This window comes from Tachypleus tridentatus, chromosome 8 (genome assembly GCF_004210375.1).
Source record: "Tachypleus tridentatus isolate NWPU-2018 chromosome 8, ASM421037v1, whole genome shotgun sequence".
Taxonomy (NCBI): domain Eukaryota; kingdom Metazoa; phylum Arthropoda; class Merostomata; order Xiphosura; family Limulidae; genus Tachypleus; species Tachypleus tridentatus.
Window position 1 is genome coordinate 143048055 of NC_134832.1, and position 19472 is coordinate 143067526.

Genomic DNA, 19472 nt, shown 5'->3' on the forward strand with positions numbered 1-19472 from the left:
CCAACACTCACTCATGCGTGCTTAATATGGGATTGATGGCGGTAGGTAAACGTATCGAGATGTTGTAAAGTATCATTTTCGCTATATGAGCTTGTTCCGTTGGCGAATCTAGTTGTCTTTCTTTTCTCGTGCACTTATATAGTCGCTGAAATGTCAAATATATCATCAATTTTTTTAAAAAAGATAACTTGCAATGGAACTTTATCCGAAATTTCTGGAAAATTCAAAATATTTAACAAAAAATAAGTTTCGAATTGTTTTCAAAAAAAGACCTCTACTGTATAGACAACAGTCGTGGGTCATTTAAATAAATTTAAAAACTAGTTGAAATTTTAGGAAATAAAATTGTTTATCTCCATAGATTCAAATTTGATAATTTTTAATATATTGTTTTGAACACAATTAGGATATACGGATAAACTAAAAATTAAAAGTTATTCGCCATTTTGCTCTTTCGGCGCATTGAGATTGCACTGCGAGAAATTAGAATTTAATACTGTGAGCGAAGTTTCGTTTTGTAACTTTGAGCTTTGTAACATAATATAATAAACGCAAATGGTACTTATAAATACTGTCTTTATGTTATTTTTAAATATTACTGTACTTAATTTGTCAAAATACATTTAAAGAAGAAGTGGTACGTGGGTTTATTTTTTTAGTCGTACTTTTACTTTTTAGAAAGCAAGAACCGGTAGTCTGATCTGTATTCTAACTACTCTTACAGTTCCAGAAAGAAGTATAATAGAATAATGCGTGAGAATATGGCTCTGGCATGGCAACCTCAAGAAGAGGGACTTTTACAAATATTAACATTGTTGAAAGAATCACAGTCACCAGATACAGCTACTCAAAGAGCAGTTCAACAAGTATCCTTAAAATTTTAACTGTTTTATTTTGTGTTTTATTAATTTTAATATAGTTTGAAATAGCAGTGATACGTTTTATTTTTCGTATAAAGTGGCACAGTTAATTAACTGTATAATTTACTGCTTGGAAAGTTAAGCCTACCGGTATCTGATTTTGAATTACCAAATAACTTCGTAACGAACTATATAACTTGGATTGTGTTTAGGCCTAACTGTAATAATTACCAAAAAATAAATTTTAGTAACCGTTGATTTTAAATTAAATTTAAAAGAGACAAATTATTACAGTACTAGTACTTAGTTGTAACATAGCTAGTTCGATAAACTGTAACAATAATTACTCTCATTTCAGTGCTAAATTTCCGTATCATTTAAACTATACTCATTTATTGATTTAATTAGGCCTGAATTATGTACATGTTACCGTTAGTCATTTAGTAGTAAGTGGATAAATTGTAAATAAAGCACCTGGTTCAGGAAAGGTTTTTCTTTGGTATTATAGGCTGTGAAGATGAAATATGAATAACCTAAAAGTTTGCAGACAATGGAAAGGTGCTTGACAATTAAAAAGTGGTTAGCATTACTCCTGTTTTTAAAGGGAGATTATAAGAGTTGCCCTTGAAGTTATTGACCAAATAACTCTTACTTTAGACAAATTTTGGGCAGAATTATGCAAGAAACTAAAGCTAGTGATATATAGAAAATAGTCAACATGGAGACTTTTAAGAGAAGTAACATGTTACTAACCTGCTAAACGTTGGTGGTGGTGTAGTGTTACTTGTTACATAGATGATGGAAAAGTTGTGAACTTAATCCAGAGGTTATAATGTTTTGCTTTTAAAATCTGACAATTTTCCTATATATAAAAGTATTTTTAATCATAAAATGAACTTGCTATGCATGTTGGATAGTTAACATAAGAAAATAAAAATTGCAGAAGCAAATAATTATTTAAAATTTATGATACTTTGTATATAAATGCCTTGTAATGTTTACTGATAACCTGAGAAAGTTCTTGAAGATACATATGCATTTTAACAAGTTACAATATAACTGCTTTATGGTTACTTTTGGGGAATACTGGCTAGGTGAAATCTGCCCACCCATAGCAGAAGGATTAACCCTGTTTAGATTACTGCACAAATTTTAAATGTGCATCAGATTTTAAGTCAAAAATATTTTGGATTTGATATTTAGTCATTGTATAACATTTCATTTTATTTGCTGGCATGAGAAATCTTTGTAAATAATCCTTTTATCAATTTTCATTTTTAGGATGTTTCTGCCAGTTGTGAGGTATTTGTTCTTATTTGCTATCATCTCTTAAAACTATAATAATTCATATTTTGGTTAATGGTTTTGTTACTACAGCTCTTTGCTGCCTTTTATGTCCTCTCAGAATATGGTCTGAACAATTACTGTTAAAGTTCTTTCAGAAATTGCTTGAACTAACAGCTAAATGTGATTGTAAAGAACAAACTTTAACTTCTATCAATTTATACATTGGTTTGACCTGTAATTTATGTTTTCATGGGATATTGATATATGAAGCTTTTGTTGAGTGAACAAAGGAATTTTGATAAGTTTAGAAGACATAGGACCAATACAAAGATTTTACATTTTTTTATTCACAAAAAGGGAACCTCAGACTAAAAGAGTTTGTGAACCACTGTTATAAGCTACAAAACAAGCTTGGTACAAGTCTGTTTTAAGTAGGCATATATTTTTCTGTTATGCTTCTCTTTGAAGGAATTCTAGTCTGATTTTGATATAGAGCATTGATGAGTATTTATAATCAATGTGCAATTGCTTTGTACATGAATTTAAACAGTTCTAAAGATGTATAACAAATAGTATAATCCATATCCTTTTGACTGAATTGTAACAAAAGTGGCAAAATTTCACAGGTATTGGCTTCTTATTGCCAAAAAACTTGCAGTTCAATTACTGGTGTAATTTACTGTTGGACATGTGATAATTAGTCCTGACTAATATATATATGGGGTGATCTTATTGTTACAGCTGTCATAATCAAGCCGATTGGTTATGGAGTTATTGTTTATCTCAGCAAAATGAAAATATTCCATTTATTTTGTGTAAACAAATGGTAATTTTGGATTTTAATGTAAATGTGAAGGACAGCTTTAGGATTTTGAATGACTAAATAAATCAAAATGAAGTTTTGTTTGAATTTTTTCAAGAAAATCTATGATATAAACTTGGAAGCCTTAGGTGAGTTGGTATGGAATGACCTATTTAGGAGATTTTAGAGATTACACAAATCTTTGAGGTTTTTGAGATGAAGAATAGTTTTTGTAAATCACTACATGAAATCACTTTGCACATAGACTAGAAATGAAACACGCTTTTAGTAAAATCATTTCATTAAAAAATGTGGTTTTCTCTATACAAAATACTTGTAATCTTTACTAAAAGTCTACCAAATTTTATGAAGATACACATACTCTATGAAAAGTTATAGTGCAAATACTTAGTGTTCAAATGTGTAGACCAACTTGTGTATATTATACCAAACTCATTAATTGGGTTATTAACCAAATAAATTAACCAAAGGGTTAATTGGTTGAATCACTTCTCATATTTTACTGATTGAGTTAATCACCCAGCTCTAATGGTGGTTAATTGCTGTAGATTGTTTTTGTAGGTTATTGTTTTCTTTGCACAATACTAAATTTGATCTTAACATTCTGATAGAAGTTGGAGGAGCTGAACAAATTTCCAGACTTCAACAACTATCTGATATTTGTGCTAACAAAGCTCAAATCTGAAGGTGAGTTGTTTTTATACAGTACTGTGAGGGTATTAGCATAGAAGTTTTTAACATTAAATAAAATTCCTTGTTACACAAATGTTGAGAAACACTGAAATAAAATCAGTGCAAGTTATCTCCATTATTAAGAAGTGAATGATGAATTAAACGTGGACTGAAAATGTGATTTTGTCAAGCTATTATTCAGCAGTCATGTGTTAACAGGTTGAGATAATTTTGTAAGTTATGTTTATTTTAAATTTGGTCTATGTTACATCAGCAAAAAATAGAGAAATTGATTGTCATAGACCTTTTGGTTATAGATATTGTGCAATTCAGAAAGATGAGGCTTAGATGTAATGAGTAGTTACTATATCTGGATGTTGACAGGTGATTTTAAAATTTATGATAAAGGACATCTGGTGGGATGGTCTATTTAAAGTTGTGTTTGTTGATTTATGTTTTCTCTAGATTATGTACGTGTAGAATTTTGTTGATCACTTTCATTTATTAATTTTATAGCAATTCATTATTCAGAATAGAAATAGATGATCTTCAGGGAATAAACCTATGGCAAATTGTAAATTCCTTTTAATTACCAATTTTGTAATAATATGTAGACTAAAGTGTATGGTAAATAGAATACTTTTACATGAAATGTAATCACCAAAATAGTGAAAATAATGCCCATATGAGGTATAAAACTGTTGCATTGTAAGACTAAGTTATATGAGAGTACTAAAGTTTGTGTTAATAGAGGACTGTGGATTGATTGAAAAAAAGGTTAAGAATAAATGAGGGAATTCTCAGTAGCTGCAGCTATAATTACATCTCATTGTTCAAGAGATGGAACTGTGAACTTGAATTTTGTATTTGAGAAGCTAGATAATCCTCAATAGTCACAGATTCACTTAATCTCAAATCAATTAAAAGATTGATCTATGAGCTAAAATGAAAGAAAAAAAACATTGAGCCATTCTATGTACTTCTATACTGTGGCTAAATATTTACTGAGACTTGTAAATCTTTCTATGAAAAGTTGTATTCAGTGATCTTCCTTCATAGAAGTTAAGCTGGGTAACTAATTGAAACAAAAAGTTTTTCCACTTAACACTAATTGTTTCAAATCAATTTTAAAGTGTTACTGTACAAGCTTTGAATTAATAGCCACAATTTTGTTTTTCATGAAATGCATTTTATTTAAAATTCTTTGTCATGAAACATCCTTTCTATTGATGTGTTTTTTACATGTAGTTCTTATAATCTTATTTTCCAGTTTCCACTACATCTAAGTTATTATATTTTTAATGAAAAGACTTGATAACCTGTATTTTACTGACTCTTAATCTGCCTTGTTTACAGAACAGAGAACCTAATAATGTCTTTTAAAAATCAGAGATGTATTAAAACTTTCACCAAATAGTATTAATTACACACTTTTAGATTTAATTATACATTTTCATATTTGATTTCTGGATAAAAATTGAGGATGGTTTATTCTGGATTTGTAATAATGTAGCTTCTACTTCCAACGTAACTTACTGAGTATAAAACTGTAACATTTTTAAATTGTACAGACTAAAAGCTTTGACATGTTTTGTTAACCCCTCTCACTACAGGTATCCTTTGCTGAACATGACACAAAGTTTTTATCTTACATTTAGTATTTTATTAACGTACTTTTTAATTTGTTGTACCAATTAGTATATCATACAATCTTAGCTAATAGTACATATTTTTACAGTGTATAAGTATTAAGTTCTTAATTCTGTAAGGCAGTATTTTAAAATATTCTTAATTTTCCCCTACTATTACATAACACATTTTTTCTAGACATCTCTTCTGTTTTATCCAACATTTCTTGAAAAGTATGAAATTAAACATAAATTACTATAAAATTGTTATTGCTCATAGAAATCATAATTTTTATCGCCTTCAATTTTGTTTTGTTTCAGAGCTATCAGATAGAAAATCAGACCACTCTTGTCACACCCTTTTTCATAATTCATTAACAGTTCTCTCTTATATTTAAATTATTTATAACCAATAATCAATAGAAAGTCAAATTATTCATATATCAAGTGACACTGTGTTCTAAACAGATAATTGTCAATTTCATGCAGACAAATCACATTTATTATAGTCTTCAAAACTTTGTTTGGTTACAGAGCTATCAAATAGAAATTCACACCCTCTCCTGCCACACCTACCTGTCACACCCTCTCTTTCATAAATTGTTAACAGTTCTCTCTTATGTTTAAATTATATATTACCAATAATCAATGGAAAGTCAAGATATTCATCTGTCAACTGACATACTGTGTAACACTTTGTTCTAAACAGATAATTGTAAACTTCACTCAGAGTACAAGTTTTGTTCCTATAAGAAAGCTAAAGATTAGTTATAATGAATTTGTAACAGTTCTTGTTATCTAGTCAGAAAACCAGAAAATGTATCTGAGTTAGGGGATATTGTTTACTTTTTCATGTTATTAATCTGTTCTTTGATACATTATTTAATTTAAAAAAAAGTACATTTCTACCATTAGTTTAAGAAAGTAGGGTTAAGTGACACTGACAATTGACAGCAAGAAAAAAGATTGGGTAAGTACTTTATTTCTTGGTTTTCAGGTTTATTCTTTATTACTATAAAAGTACCTGAAATGATAAAAATATGGATCTTTTTAGGTTTAAGATAAGGTGAAATACTATAATAATGTTTCACAAGGCATGCACTTGAGCAGCATGTAAAGAGTAATGTAGCTTAATGGAGCTGCATGTTCCCAGAGTGATTTACAGCTTGTAATGGTGAGGAAAGTAATTATATTATACATGTTTCAAAGTGTAATAAAATAAAATGCAACTACAAATAAATGTATACTGTTACAAGCTTAAAGCTACTAAGGATAAACAAATGTAGTTTAATATTGCAATTTAATTAAAGTCATTCTAGAAAGAATAAAAGGGGGTAATATAGATTTTTTTTGTGTGGTTGCAAGGTCAGACAAATTGATATCATATGGAGATAAGGTGGAGAAAATAACATAAAATATTAAGGTTTACTGAGTCAGTAATGTATTGAGGAGGTGTTAGTGATTACACAAAGGAACTGAGATTTATGAGATGAGGAAAATTATTTTTATTCTTGATAGGAAAATTACTTTTTACACACATTCAAAACAAGTAATAATATTCATGGACAAATGATTTTTTTGTATGTGGAAGAGTAGTAATATTAACTGAAAGACTGACATGTTTTGAAGATGTACACACTTTAGTGAAAGTTAGAAGTATTAAATCTATAGACTCTTAAATGAATAGAGATATCAAGTGGTTGGTTAGATTGAACAATCCTGTGTTAAGAGAGTTAAAACTACAAAGAGTGAAACAAAAGTTGTTTTCAAGAATATATGGAATGTGTTTTTAGGTTTGAACACCAGCTATTAAAGATATTATCTTCCTTGTACCTGCTTTTGAGTATTTGTATTTTTAGTGGCTTCCAAGTAGGTTTTGCTTCGTGAATGTTGCATTTTGAAGCGATTGAAGCTATATAAAGTAATGATGGTATTGTATATTGGTATGCATCAATAGGTGATAATATCCTGTGTGCTCTGCAGCAGTTTATATCATATGAAATAGAGAACATTCAGACTAAAAATAAAAATTGAAGGGAATTTATTTTTTAACTTTTGTTATAATTGTTTCAAATAGAGCTGAAGAGTATGGATGAGAGAGAAAGTAAAGAATTTTATTCAAATAAAGTATCTTCAAATAAAGCCTATTTGTTTGATAACTTATTCTGGTTTTAATAAATATTGAACAATTTTTTAAACTATCAGTTGTATAGTGTACTTCTCTTTCTTTAAAAACAGTACATTTTCTATTTCTGTTAATAATTTGTTCATTTAACATAGTTATGAGTGTTAAACATTTTGTATTTAAACTGATCTGTCTTGTTACAAGTAGAGATGAACTTTTAATTTTGTCTAGCTGTACTATTTGTTCATTAAGTATGAGAACCTCATTAACTTGGAAATGTTATTGGTTGATTTCAATATGATCACTGGTCGAGCTGAGCACATTCTAATGATTAGTGTGGCAGAATGTGAATAAAAGTGTTCAGGGTTTGAGATATGGTGTTGCTGAATAGGCTTCACTATTTCAGTTTTGGAGATTATATAAAGAAGTGATGTTAATTGATTCAGAAAACTAGATAAAGCCTATTTGGTGGTACGTTTTTCTGGCTAGCTGGCCATTTTCCATCAGTTAAGTAGTTCAGTAATTAGGATGCTTATATTTTAACCATTAGTCCAGGACTTTAGTCCTTGCATATGTATAAAGTGTTTGTGTTGAAGAAATGCAGTCCACTCATGCAGACAAGTATTCAAAAGTTTGAAATTCACATGCATCATGTTTTATCTCTATTTAAATATTTATCTGGATGATACAGAACTGATCACCTTAATGTGAGAGTAGTACAGTATCAGAGTTACTTTTTATGCTCACATTTGGATGTGTTTCTTTTGAATATCCATTAAGATACAAGGTGTAACTTTCAATCTGTGCCAGTTCTAGTAAGTGGAGAATTTTAAGGTTCAGATAGAAAATTTCTTGTGTTTATGGAATGACATTAAGTTTTGACCCATGTAATTGTTTTCTGGAAGTATCTAAATATTTTGTTCATTGTGAATGCGTGAGTGTAAAAGATAGAATTTTAGATTAGTTCAAAAATTAGTTAAATTATAAATTTACTAATATTAAGAAGTAGTTAATACATATTGGTGTATTGTATTTCTAAATCTTACTGTAATGAAAATTTAACATCAGGGAATTTAAACTATATATCTTTTTTTCAGATAAATTTCATGAAGGATTAAGTTTTTTCTAATGTAGCAGGACTTCTGACAAATGCAGTTCAGTGCTATGGACTGCTCAATAATGTGTGTTTAAGTAATGCCTCTGAAAATAGCAAAATAGACACATCAGTAGTATGTAACATTGCAAATAGCTATAGAAACTCTTGTAAAGATGTGTCATGATGCTCAGAGATGGATTATAGAAACTTGTTTTAAAGATGTTATGTTGCTCAGAGATGGGTTGTTAAAATGCAGTTCTTTTTTTTTAATTTTTACACTTCATTATTGTAGATGAGCCAACTAGGTCTCTGAGTGGACTGATCTTGAAAAACAACGTTAAGGCACATTTTCATAAGTTTCCTCCACAAGTGGCAGAATTCATAAAGTCTGAATGCCTCAGCAGTGTAGGAGATCCTTCTCCTCTAATAAGTGCTACAGTAGGGATTCTCATAACCACTATAGCGTACAAGGGAGAACTGACAAACTGGACTGAACTTCTTCCTGCATTATGTCAAATGCTAGATTCAGAAGATTACAATGTTTGTGAGGTGAATTATGTTTTGAAGTATTACATAATATTAAGTTAATTTTTCTTATTTCATTACTGTGAATGGCATGGCATTCTTTACAGAAGTTTTTATACAGGTTCTTGAAATGTGATGATTAAACTTAACTTTCCAGTTTTTGGTGTTTTTTCAGTTACGACCAAAGTATGATTTAAATTATTTGTTAACCCTTTTGCAGTGGACACGCTTACTACACATTTCATGAGGTTTTTAGTAATATATATTAAACATTCAATTACTATTTTTGTTCGTGTTAAATGTGTAAAAAACTAAAGACTTTCTACTTGGACATCACAAACATCTAATTTGAATCAATGTAGAATTCAACATACCGTGCAACACACAGAAACCAATATTTACTGTTGTTTTTTTAAAAATATTTTTAAGTTAATAAATTAACTAATGTATAATATTAAAATTTGAATTATAACCTACAAATTAATCTACACTTGTTGATATCTTTCCCAGGGTAATAAAGCTTATAAAAAAAAAAAAAAGAAGAAAAAAAAAAAGAAATTGATAATTCTTTGTTCAGAAAATAATGTAATATAATAAGATGAAAACCTTCATTTTCTATTGGTTATAAATAATATTAAAACATAAGAAAATATGGAACTACCTGTTAACTATTAATTGATTTTCTATTTGATTGCTCTGTAACTAAGCAAAACTGAAGGCTATAAAAAAGGTTGTATGAGCAATGATGATTTTACTGTGAATAATTTACATCAAATTTTGTACTAATTAGTGTTGGCGAATAAATAATGGAAGAGGCAATGTCTAAAGAGAAATGTTGCATTTCTCACACTAGGGGAAATGCAAAATGTTTTTAGCTTTATAAAATCCACAACTTAAAACTTGTATACTATGGATTATTAGCTATTATGCAATACTAATTGGTTTAAGGCATCATGTATATTACTTATGACTAAGCATATTTTTATTTTACTTATTATGGATTAATTTCTAATGTATTTAATCTGGATAATGACTGTTAATGTTTTAAAAATTTTTGCCTAACAAAAGTTGTTGTATTTTTGTGATATATAGAAAACCATTTATTTCAAGTTTTTTTGTGGTGTTTTGATTATAGGGTGCATTTGGAGCTTTGCAGAAAATCTGTGAAGATTCAGCAGAAGTGTTGGACAGTGAAGGTTTAGACAGACCACTAAATGTTCTCATTCCAAAGTTCCTACAGTTTTTCAGACACAGTAGTCCAAAGATTAGATCTCATGCAATTGCCTGTGTCAACCAGTTTATTATCAGTAGAACCCAAGTATTGATGATGCATATAGATCAGTTTTTGGAAGTAAGTTATTTGTGTTTATCAGTGTATATTTTTTTGTAGTTAACAGATTGTGGTAATGGATTAGTTTTTGAAGGAATTTTTACCCTTAATCATTTTGTACTGAGAAAGTCCAAATGAGCATGTCAATTTTTTAAAAAGTTATATTCAGTATGTAACAAGTTAATGAAAAACAAATTACTAAAATTACTACACAAGTAATCATATCTTTCCAAGGAAAACTGTTATGTTGAATTTCTGTCACTTTTATGAATTTGGGTTTCAGTAAAAGTATTTAAACCAAATAGTGCTATGGAACCTTATAGTGACTAATAAACATAAGCTTATAATATTGACTCAGTACTTACTGGCTAATTAAGTAGAGATTTTTGTATAGTTTTGTGTACTCATTGTTCCTGTACTTTTTATCATACCCATCCCTATATCTTGCTTAAATTTTATTTCCTCATTAGTTTTAAACAGTTTTTCAGCAGATTGATAAGTGAATTTGTTTTATTTTTTTTAATTCAGTGGGAATATATTAATGTCTGAAGTGGAGTACCTCAGGGCCCAACCTTACATCATTTGTTCTTTTTTATTTACATCAATGACATTCATGAAACAATAGTCAGGTTTCATAAATTTGTTGATATTAACCCAAATGAGATAGGTTTTCCTATCAGCATGGGGTCAAAGGTCACATCATCACATTTATAGACTTGTATTAAAAAGGATATTGAACTGTTATGTTATGAATTTAATATCAGTAAGTTTTGTATTAAATTGTAGATTATAATTCATAATTTAGTATTATACATCAATTTCTTAGTTTAAAAGTACATATTAAAATAAAAACCTTAAATATTCTGTGTCACCTGGTATGTTGAATGCAGCTTTGGTTAAGCTTTGAAGTTTAAAATGACTAAACACAAAGTCTATAGTTTTTTTTACAAATTAGGAACTGAAATTACTAATATTGATAATCTAGAATATAAAATAAGAACCTCATATTTTCTATTTACTGGGATATATTTAATAAATCAACGAAGATGGTCCCACTTGTCTATTCCACATTTAGAAATACTTGCTTACGTACACCTACTTCATCCAATGGCGTGTAACCAATTGATAGTTTAGAATGTCCTTCAGTTTTTTTAGCCTCTGTAAAGTGTTTAACATGAGGAATTTATTTTTGTAGTTGAGTTCAAGCAGTAAGGTAAGACATTATGGAGCTAAAAATTTTTAGACCCAAATACAGAATAGTTGCTAAGTTTGATCCATTGATATGCAATTCTGTGGTATTCATATAGTAATTTGTGATTTTTTTTTTTTTTAATTTCAAAGTGCGCACACACACACACACACACACACACACACACACACACACACACACACACAACCTAAAAATTAGTTTTATGTGCTCCACATGCAAAATTTGACAAGGCTTAGCATATTACAGGAAGCAAGTACAAGTTTGTAAATAGAAGAGATTATACTTCTTTATTTATTGTTCTATGTTTTAGTATATATATTTTATGCACACACGATGTGTCATAACCAGAATGTGATTATATACTACAGAATTCTGGTCCACTAGAATAAAGCTAAGACAGGTCACTTTGTAAAGTCCAGTTTTATTTTACTGAATACAGTAATGTGAGTGCATGTACATTGTGTTCCTGCATTCTTGCAACTTGTGTAATGTTAGTCAGACAATGTTAAAAGTTGGTAACATTTAAATATACATGTATAATGTTATGAAATTTAAGCTGTTTAGACTAAACATTTTTGGTTTCATGTTATACCTTTATAGTAATTATAGAATGAAAAGTGTTATTTATATCTTATTTCCTAAATTTTTATGGTGGATATGAGGTTGGTGTAGTTGACCTAACCCATATAGAGATGCAGTGGTGAAAATAACAATGTTTTGTCTAAAAAAGCATTTGATTATAATTTTGATGTTATAAAGTATTGCTTGTGAAACTTGTCAATTTTCCGATATGTAAAAATATTTTTAATTTTAAAATGAAAATTACTTAGCATATTGGATAGTCAAATAAATGCATGAGCCAGTAATTAAGAAATCTGAAAACTTTATCTTAAAATCTGATATTTTTATGTATACCAGTGTATTGTAATATTTACTAATCTGCAGATGTGCACATTTTAAAAAGTTACAAAGTAACTGCTTTATGGTTACTTTTGAGAATATGGACCAGGTGAAATTCACCCACATCTGTTACAAAGGTTAAGTTCTTGGCTGTTGCTAGCTGTGAAGAGGATGCTGCTGCTTTACAAAAAAAATTAGATCATTTAGATAAATAGCAGATGAGTTTTAATTATAATAAATGCAAGATATTATATGTGGGTTATAATAATTTGAATTATAAGTATAATTTGGATAGGAATAACCTTAAGTGTCCCAAAAGAAAGAAATCTTGCTGTAATGGTTGATTAGTCTCTTTACCCCTTTTTTACGGGTACCTTTTACTGTGCATGTCACCAAATTTTACTTAGTGACATTTAAATTTTAGTTCAAAGAAACATTTCTTGTTTTGTTTTATTTTCTTTTGATTTGCAAGTGAACTGTTAAATTTGTATCTTTGAAGTTTGGACAGTTCTTGACTGACATTAACCTTCTGTATATAGAAAGAATTGAAGTTAAATTGATTAGAACATGTTTGGAGAAATAACCTGAATTCATGACAGATGCAATTCCTCTACACACAGTTGCATTTTCAGAGCCTATAATACTTAAGAGGTATATGTTTATAACTGAATGAAATGGTGCTTTTGAAGTCCTGTTATTTTAACTTTGAAGTAAAGAATTGTATACAGAAGTAGTTAAACTGCTCTTAGAATTTTTGCTGCTTTGTCCTTGACACTTAAGTGTTATTTTTCACCTAAATATACATTAATAAGACATATTTGCATTATATCTAGATTTCTGGATTTTACTTGTTATTTATGTTTTAAGATGCATGTTTGAAAGGTTTGTTTATTTTCTGTTTATATAAAACAATGCTTTCTTGGCTCAGAGGCATTAGTGTAACATGTGAATGTCACCATGTTCTGCAAAGAGCTAGTTTATCTACCTCCTCAATGGTAGTATTGACTGTGGATGCCCATTGATTTGTGTTGTGGTAGACAGGGTTGTGTTGTGGTAAATTTTTTGTTTAAACCCGGACACGTCTGTTAAAAAAGTCAAGTTTGACCAGCACTTTCCCATCTATCACAGGACATCGTGACCGGTGGTCATATTCCTAACATATTGAACACAAATACATCGTCTCCTCAAAAATAAGCGAGGCAAAAGCTGTGTATGCACAGGCCAAAGATTTTGCTTAAACGTATATTCTATAATGAGTGGAAAATAACTTGCAAAATTTAAGATTTAATTTAAGACAAAAAAAAGCAAATTTTAAAAAACAGTCGTGAACACTCACAAAATATGCTTTTTAGGTCGTCTTATCCACACCGTCCGTGATAGTCACGTGACTGCCAAACATTCATGACGATCTGACTTTGGCATCTGATAGTAAAAAAAAATGGGAAAGTCCCACGATCTATTTCAGTTTGGCTTCACGAGCAAGACTAGTGAATCAGAAGACAATACTACGGAACCCCGAGTGAAAAACCCAAGCCCAAGTGTAAAAGCAAAAACTGTTACTGCTAGTACTGGCGCTGAGCCTATTCGTCGTTTCCAGGATGAATGGAATAGAGGGACCGACCATGGCTGGAGCATAATAATGCTACCGGACTGATGTTTTGCTCAATTTGTCAGGAATATGACTAAAATAGTGGAAGGCAGAAGAACACCTTCATAACAGGATCTTCCAACCTGAGAGCAAGTGTTGTTAAGGAGCATGAAAACAGTCGTGCCCACAGTCCAAGTTGTCAAGCTAAGACAGCAAAAGAAATGCCTGATTTAACTCCCATGATGAAAGAATTGAGTAAACTTAACCAGACTGAGAAAGATCGTTTGCTTATGCTGTTCAGGACTGCCCTTTATATGGCTTTGAATGCCAAACCATTCAGCGATTTTCAAGAGCTTCTGTTGCTGCAGGAGCACAGCTTTGGTATGAACTTAACAGAACATTATGCCAATGACAAACAAGCAGTTATCTTTATGAAGTATATTGCAGAAACAATTAGAATTGATGTCAGATCTTGTCTGCACACCTCATTATTCTTTGGCATTATGGCTGATGGCTCAACAGACACAGCCAACATTGATCAGGTGATAGTCTATGAAAGATACCTGGACAGTGACTCTTACCCAGTAACCCACTTCCTGTGTCTGCAGTCAGTTGAGAAGGCTGATTCTGAACACTTGCTACAGGCACTTAGTTCAGGTAAGGGTTTCTTAATTACCTGGGATGAGAATATTCTGGATTTATCCTGAATTCCTAATTGAGAAAAAATAAAATGGAAAATATTTCAAGTACATTTGTGTTTTAATTCAGGTTTACATAGTCAGTCCATTATTAATATACATCAGTGAAAACTCAAGCATTTTGCAAGTGATTTAAACCAAGAAGAACCATGTATTTACCACTGACAGAATTGGAGCTTAACTTTGCAAAACTAGCAAAATAGATAATGGAGCAATTGAATTTTCCAGAGTACAAATTTACATTTTTTTTTTTTATTACAGAAAGTAACTAATATTGGGTACTAATTTTTTGTACTTGCAGCATTGTCCTTACATGGCATGTTTCCCGACTGGCTTGAATCAATTGTATGCCTGACAGCTGATGGGGCAGCTGTCAATTTTGACACAAATAAAGGACTTGTCAACAGTTTGAAGGTGCAAAAACCTTATTTGATAGAGATCCACTGTGTTAGTCACAGATTGGAACTTGCAATTATGAAGACCATCAAGGACATCCCTTACCTTGATAGTATCCAAATTTTTTTAGAAAACCAATGGAAGTTTTATGACAATTTGCCACAGACTGGGCTTGCCTCAAAGAAGCTGGTAAAGCCAACAATATTGTTGTTAGAAAGCCAACAAAAGGTACAGGAACCTAGTGGGTGGCCTACAAAGAGCGTGCTCTGGAGTCAGTTTCTCATAACTGGTCAGCTTTAGCAGAGCATTTGTATCAAGTAAAGCTGCATGACAAAGGGGAACGTGGACAGAAAGCTGCAGGGTTATGCAGTACTTTGACAAGCCTTAAATTCATTCTGTACATGGACATACTCTTGGCAGTTCTGCCTGTTTTGACATCTCTTAGTCTCAAAATGCAAAATAATTCTGCTCCTGTGAACATTGTTTCTGACAAACTCACTGTTTGCAAAGAGAATCTGGGCAATCTGAATCATGTTGAGAGATCCCAGAAAATTGTTAAAGAGCTCACAACATGTGAACAAACTGGCAAGTGGTTACTTAGAGGAAAGGTGATTGCTATTAGTAGTCAGACAAGGGCCAGAGGCTCAAAACATGCCACAAAAGAGACAGTTGCTCAATCTTTGGCTGAAAAAACTGCCATTTTCATAGGTAAAATTGTCACATACCTGAATGAGAGATTTGAAGAATTTGATGAGGGTTTTATTGGTGCCTTTCAAATTTTTGAACCAAGCAACTGGCCTAAAAGCGAGGAAGCATTGTTGTCTTATGGCCATAATGAGCTCCAGACACTATTGGACCATTTTGGTGCTCTGCTAGAAGCTAAGGGTTTCAACATTGCAGCTGATATTTGCCAAGCTGACTTACACGAGACACTGCTTAGAGCCACAAGATTTGCCAAATCAGATGAGTCCCTGGCTTGTAGTGCAAGTGGATTGTGGGACCACATGTTAAGTCAAATTACTCTTGAGAATGGTAAACCTTTCCCTGGATCAACAGTGTTGGCCTTGGTATGCCTCACGCAGGTGATTTCCGTGTCATCTGCTGAACCAAAATGGGGATTTTCCCAGATGGCAGTTATTAAGGATGACTGGTGGTCCAAAGTAATAAATGATTCTCTTAATGACTTGATGACAATAAAATTAGCTAAGAATAAGACCTGTGATCTTGCAAGCACAGAATTACTGTGCAAATCTGTAGAATCCTGGTGGAAGGACAGTAAAACAATCAGACGATTTGTGAGTTCACATGGAACTCGCATGTGTAGAGGCAATAGAGATACTGAGTCTACATTAGCTGATGTCTTAGTGCTGGATGACTAAATCTACCAGTTTGATTGATGTGTCATTTTTAATGGATACAAGGCTTGTTGCCACTTGCTTTGAAATAATGTTTCAGTGTCATAAATAAAATGATTCTGTTTTATATAATAATTGTCTCTACTTGGTTTGTTGTTTTCGGTAATGTCCAGTGACAATTTTGAGGTGTCCTGCTAAAATTTCAAATGTCCGGCAAATTTCACTGTCCAGCAGGACATGTGTCCTACTGAAAATTTATTTCTGCCCTGGTGGTAGATAATGATAATAAATGACAGGAAAATAAATTATTAAAGTAAATTATGTAGGAAAATGTAAAAACATGCAAGAAAAAAGATGTTTTAAGATTGTTTTGTGAAATATTAAAAGGTATGTACATTTTCCTGTGTCTTAATTTTAAACATTTCATTGTGTTGTGCTATAGAGTGTGTCATTCAGATTTTAGGTGTCCATTTAAGATTATAATGGAATAGATAGTGTTGATGAATTTTTTTATACTTAATGGTGAGAATAATAGGAACAGGGGACACAAATTTTGGGCCATGTAGGAGTAATATTCAGCTAAGATTTTTTTATCCTTCTAACAGGGTGGGTGTCCTTTGGATGTTGTGAAGACAGTAAATTTAAGTGAGCTTAAGAAAAAACTTTACATCTGTATGAATGATGAAGTCATATTTTTTGCAATTCATATATTTAATAGCTTGGATTCACAGGATGGGACAGCTGAGATGGACCAACAAGTCTTTTGTTGTCTCTAAACATTGTTAGTTTGTTAATATCATATCAGTTTTGTACATTCCTCTAATTTTTGGATTACACTGGAGGCCAGTGAAGCTGGAATGGATATTCCAGGATTGTTTAATTATAATGGAGTTTATTTATTATCAGGTAATATTTAGTTTTAATGTTCTGGATGTATGTTATGTGTATACTTTGAATGCCTTCAAATCAGTTTGTTATACACTTTTTTTCTCTCTCTCTCTCCTTCCTTAAAGAATTTGTTCCATTTGGCATCAGATGAAGATCCAGAGGTGAGGAAGAATGTGTGCCGAGCTCTAGTCATGTTATTGGAAGTTCGTATGGATCGTCTCATACCCCACATGCACAGTATTATTGAGGTTAGAAACAAGTAATATTGTTTTTATCATTATTGACTTATTTTATGTATAGTACTGTTATTGTTCATCAGTAGATAATGTAGCTTAAAATTGTCTAGTTGGGAGAAGTTGTTTAAATACATAGTGGTTGCTATTAGTTTGATATTGAAAAAAAAAAGTTAAGTTCAAATATAAATGTAAGTGACTGTGCTCCTAATAACATTATTTTAACACAAAGAAATTATATAACTTGAAGTGAAAGTTATTGATTTTGTTTTAGAAAAATCACAATAATATTATGGATGAATTCAAATTTTATAGATTATACATGTAATTATTTAATAAGTTGAATGAAAAAAATTTAATTTCTTTAAAATTATGAAAATGAGTAAATTAATTACTTTCCATGAATATAATTTGCAGGTTGTTCAGATTTGCAAAGTATACATGAGCAGTTGGGAAAAAAAAGTCCAGCTTATTAGTTCAAAACAACAAAATATGATGATTCAAAACTAACATTATACTATTTTCTTTTACATTTTATGATTTTATAACTAAAAGTGACAGTTTACAATGACATGTAGAGCCCACTGAATATTTCTGTTTGATATTTGAATTAAAATTTTGCATCATTACTTGTTTCACTTGTTCCTCTTTCATATACTGTATCTGCACAATAAAAAAAAATCTTAAACATATGCTTTGAAAATGAACTCATTGAAGTGTTTTGGAGTTGTATATTTAAAAATTAATCTTTTAAACTAATGTTTATGGAGTTATAATGACACTAAAGGATAGCTGTTGTTTTAAGTAAACTGTATCTTACTTGAGGTGACATTGTGTTGGGGAAAAAACAAACCTTGGACACTGAATAAGTGTGTAAATAATTGTAAGTGTTAGAATCTACATTTGTTCAACAGTGTGTTTTAACTTTTCAAACCTGTTTTCTTTTATCAGAATTATTTAGTTGCACAAGAGTGTTAAGTACATTATATTAAAGTGATGTGGAATATCCAAATTGGCAATTCATGACAAATTCATTCATGCTGTACGTTGTGTTTTACAAATATTGATTGTTGTTCTTACTACCTGTAAGGAATGGTTCATGAAAGCTTTAACTCAAATCTCACTTCTTTCTTGAAAGAAATTAATATTAGATATCAACTAACAAGTTTTGTGTAGGATGTGTAACAGCCTCTTACAACTCAAAATATTCTTACGATAAGATCATAAATCAGTGTTAAATACTTAGAATTTGCAAGATTGGAATATCCCTGTGGCCCATAGTTACACATACTCCTATGTTTCCTAATATCATTAAGTACAAAGGATATCCTCTGAAATACAACTTGTGATAAGTGAAGTGTGGAGGTTAGTGGTGAAATTTGTTTGTATCCCAGGCAGAAGTGCAAGATACAATTAAGAAGGATTTCCCTGTGAAAAAACAACACAAGTCAAATGTACACTAGTTGTTTCCATGATATACTGTTTAACAGTTGCTTATTTCAAACAGCTAAGATTGAAAGGGGTATCTATGCTGCTCCATACTGGTGAAGGTGCTTGATGCAGGACCTGTGGATTTGTTTATGGTCGAATTATTGAAATGGACTGTGAAAGCAAGATGGGAAGAATAATGTGTTTGGATATGACAGCCTTACAATAGAGCCTATTACTATGGATACTACACTGCAGGAAAATATGTTTAAGATGCACAATTTGTAAATAGAGCCTGATTGGATGTGGGTGACAAACTAATGAAGTAGTGAGGTTTCAAAATCATTTTGGTGTAACATACTCAACCTTTGTGTGTGTGATTTTATAAATAAAATTTAATAAAAATGAGAAGTACATCTTTCTTAAAATT

The 19472-nt window shown here is 30.8% G+C and overlaps 1 protein-coding gene across 1 annotated transcript in view; it reads left to right on the forward strand.

Moving 5' to 3' along the window:
- The first annotated feature begins 466 nt into the window (after positions 1–466).
- Positions 467–19472, forward strand: part of LOC143224033 (transportin-1-like) — a 56465-nt gene continuing 37459 nt past the window's right edge. The window contains exons 1-6 of the mRNA XM_076452495.1: positions 467–498; positions 679–866; positions 3582–3657; positions 8784–9040; positions 10152–10367; positions 17507–17629. Of these exons, the coding sequence (XP_076308610.1) occupies positions 750–866; positions 3582–3657; positions 8784–9040; positions 10152–10367; positions 17507–17629 (789 nt within the window). The 5' untranslated portion in view covers positions 467–498; positions 679–749. The remainder of the gene's footprint in view (positions 499–678; positions 867–3581; positions 3658–8783; positions 9041–10151; positions 10368–17506; positions 17630–19472) is intronic.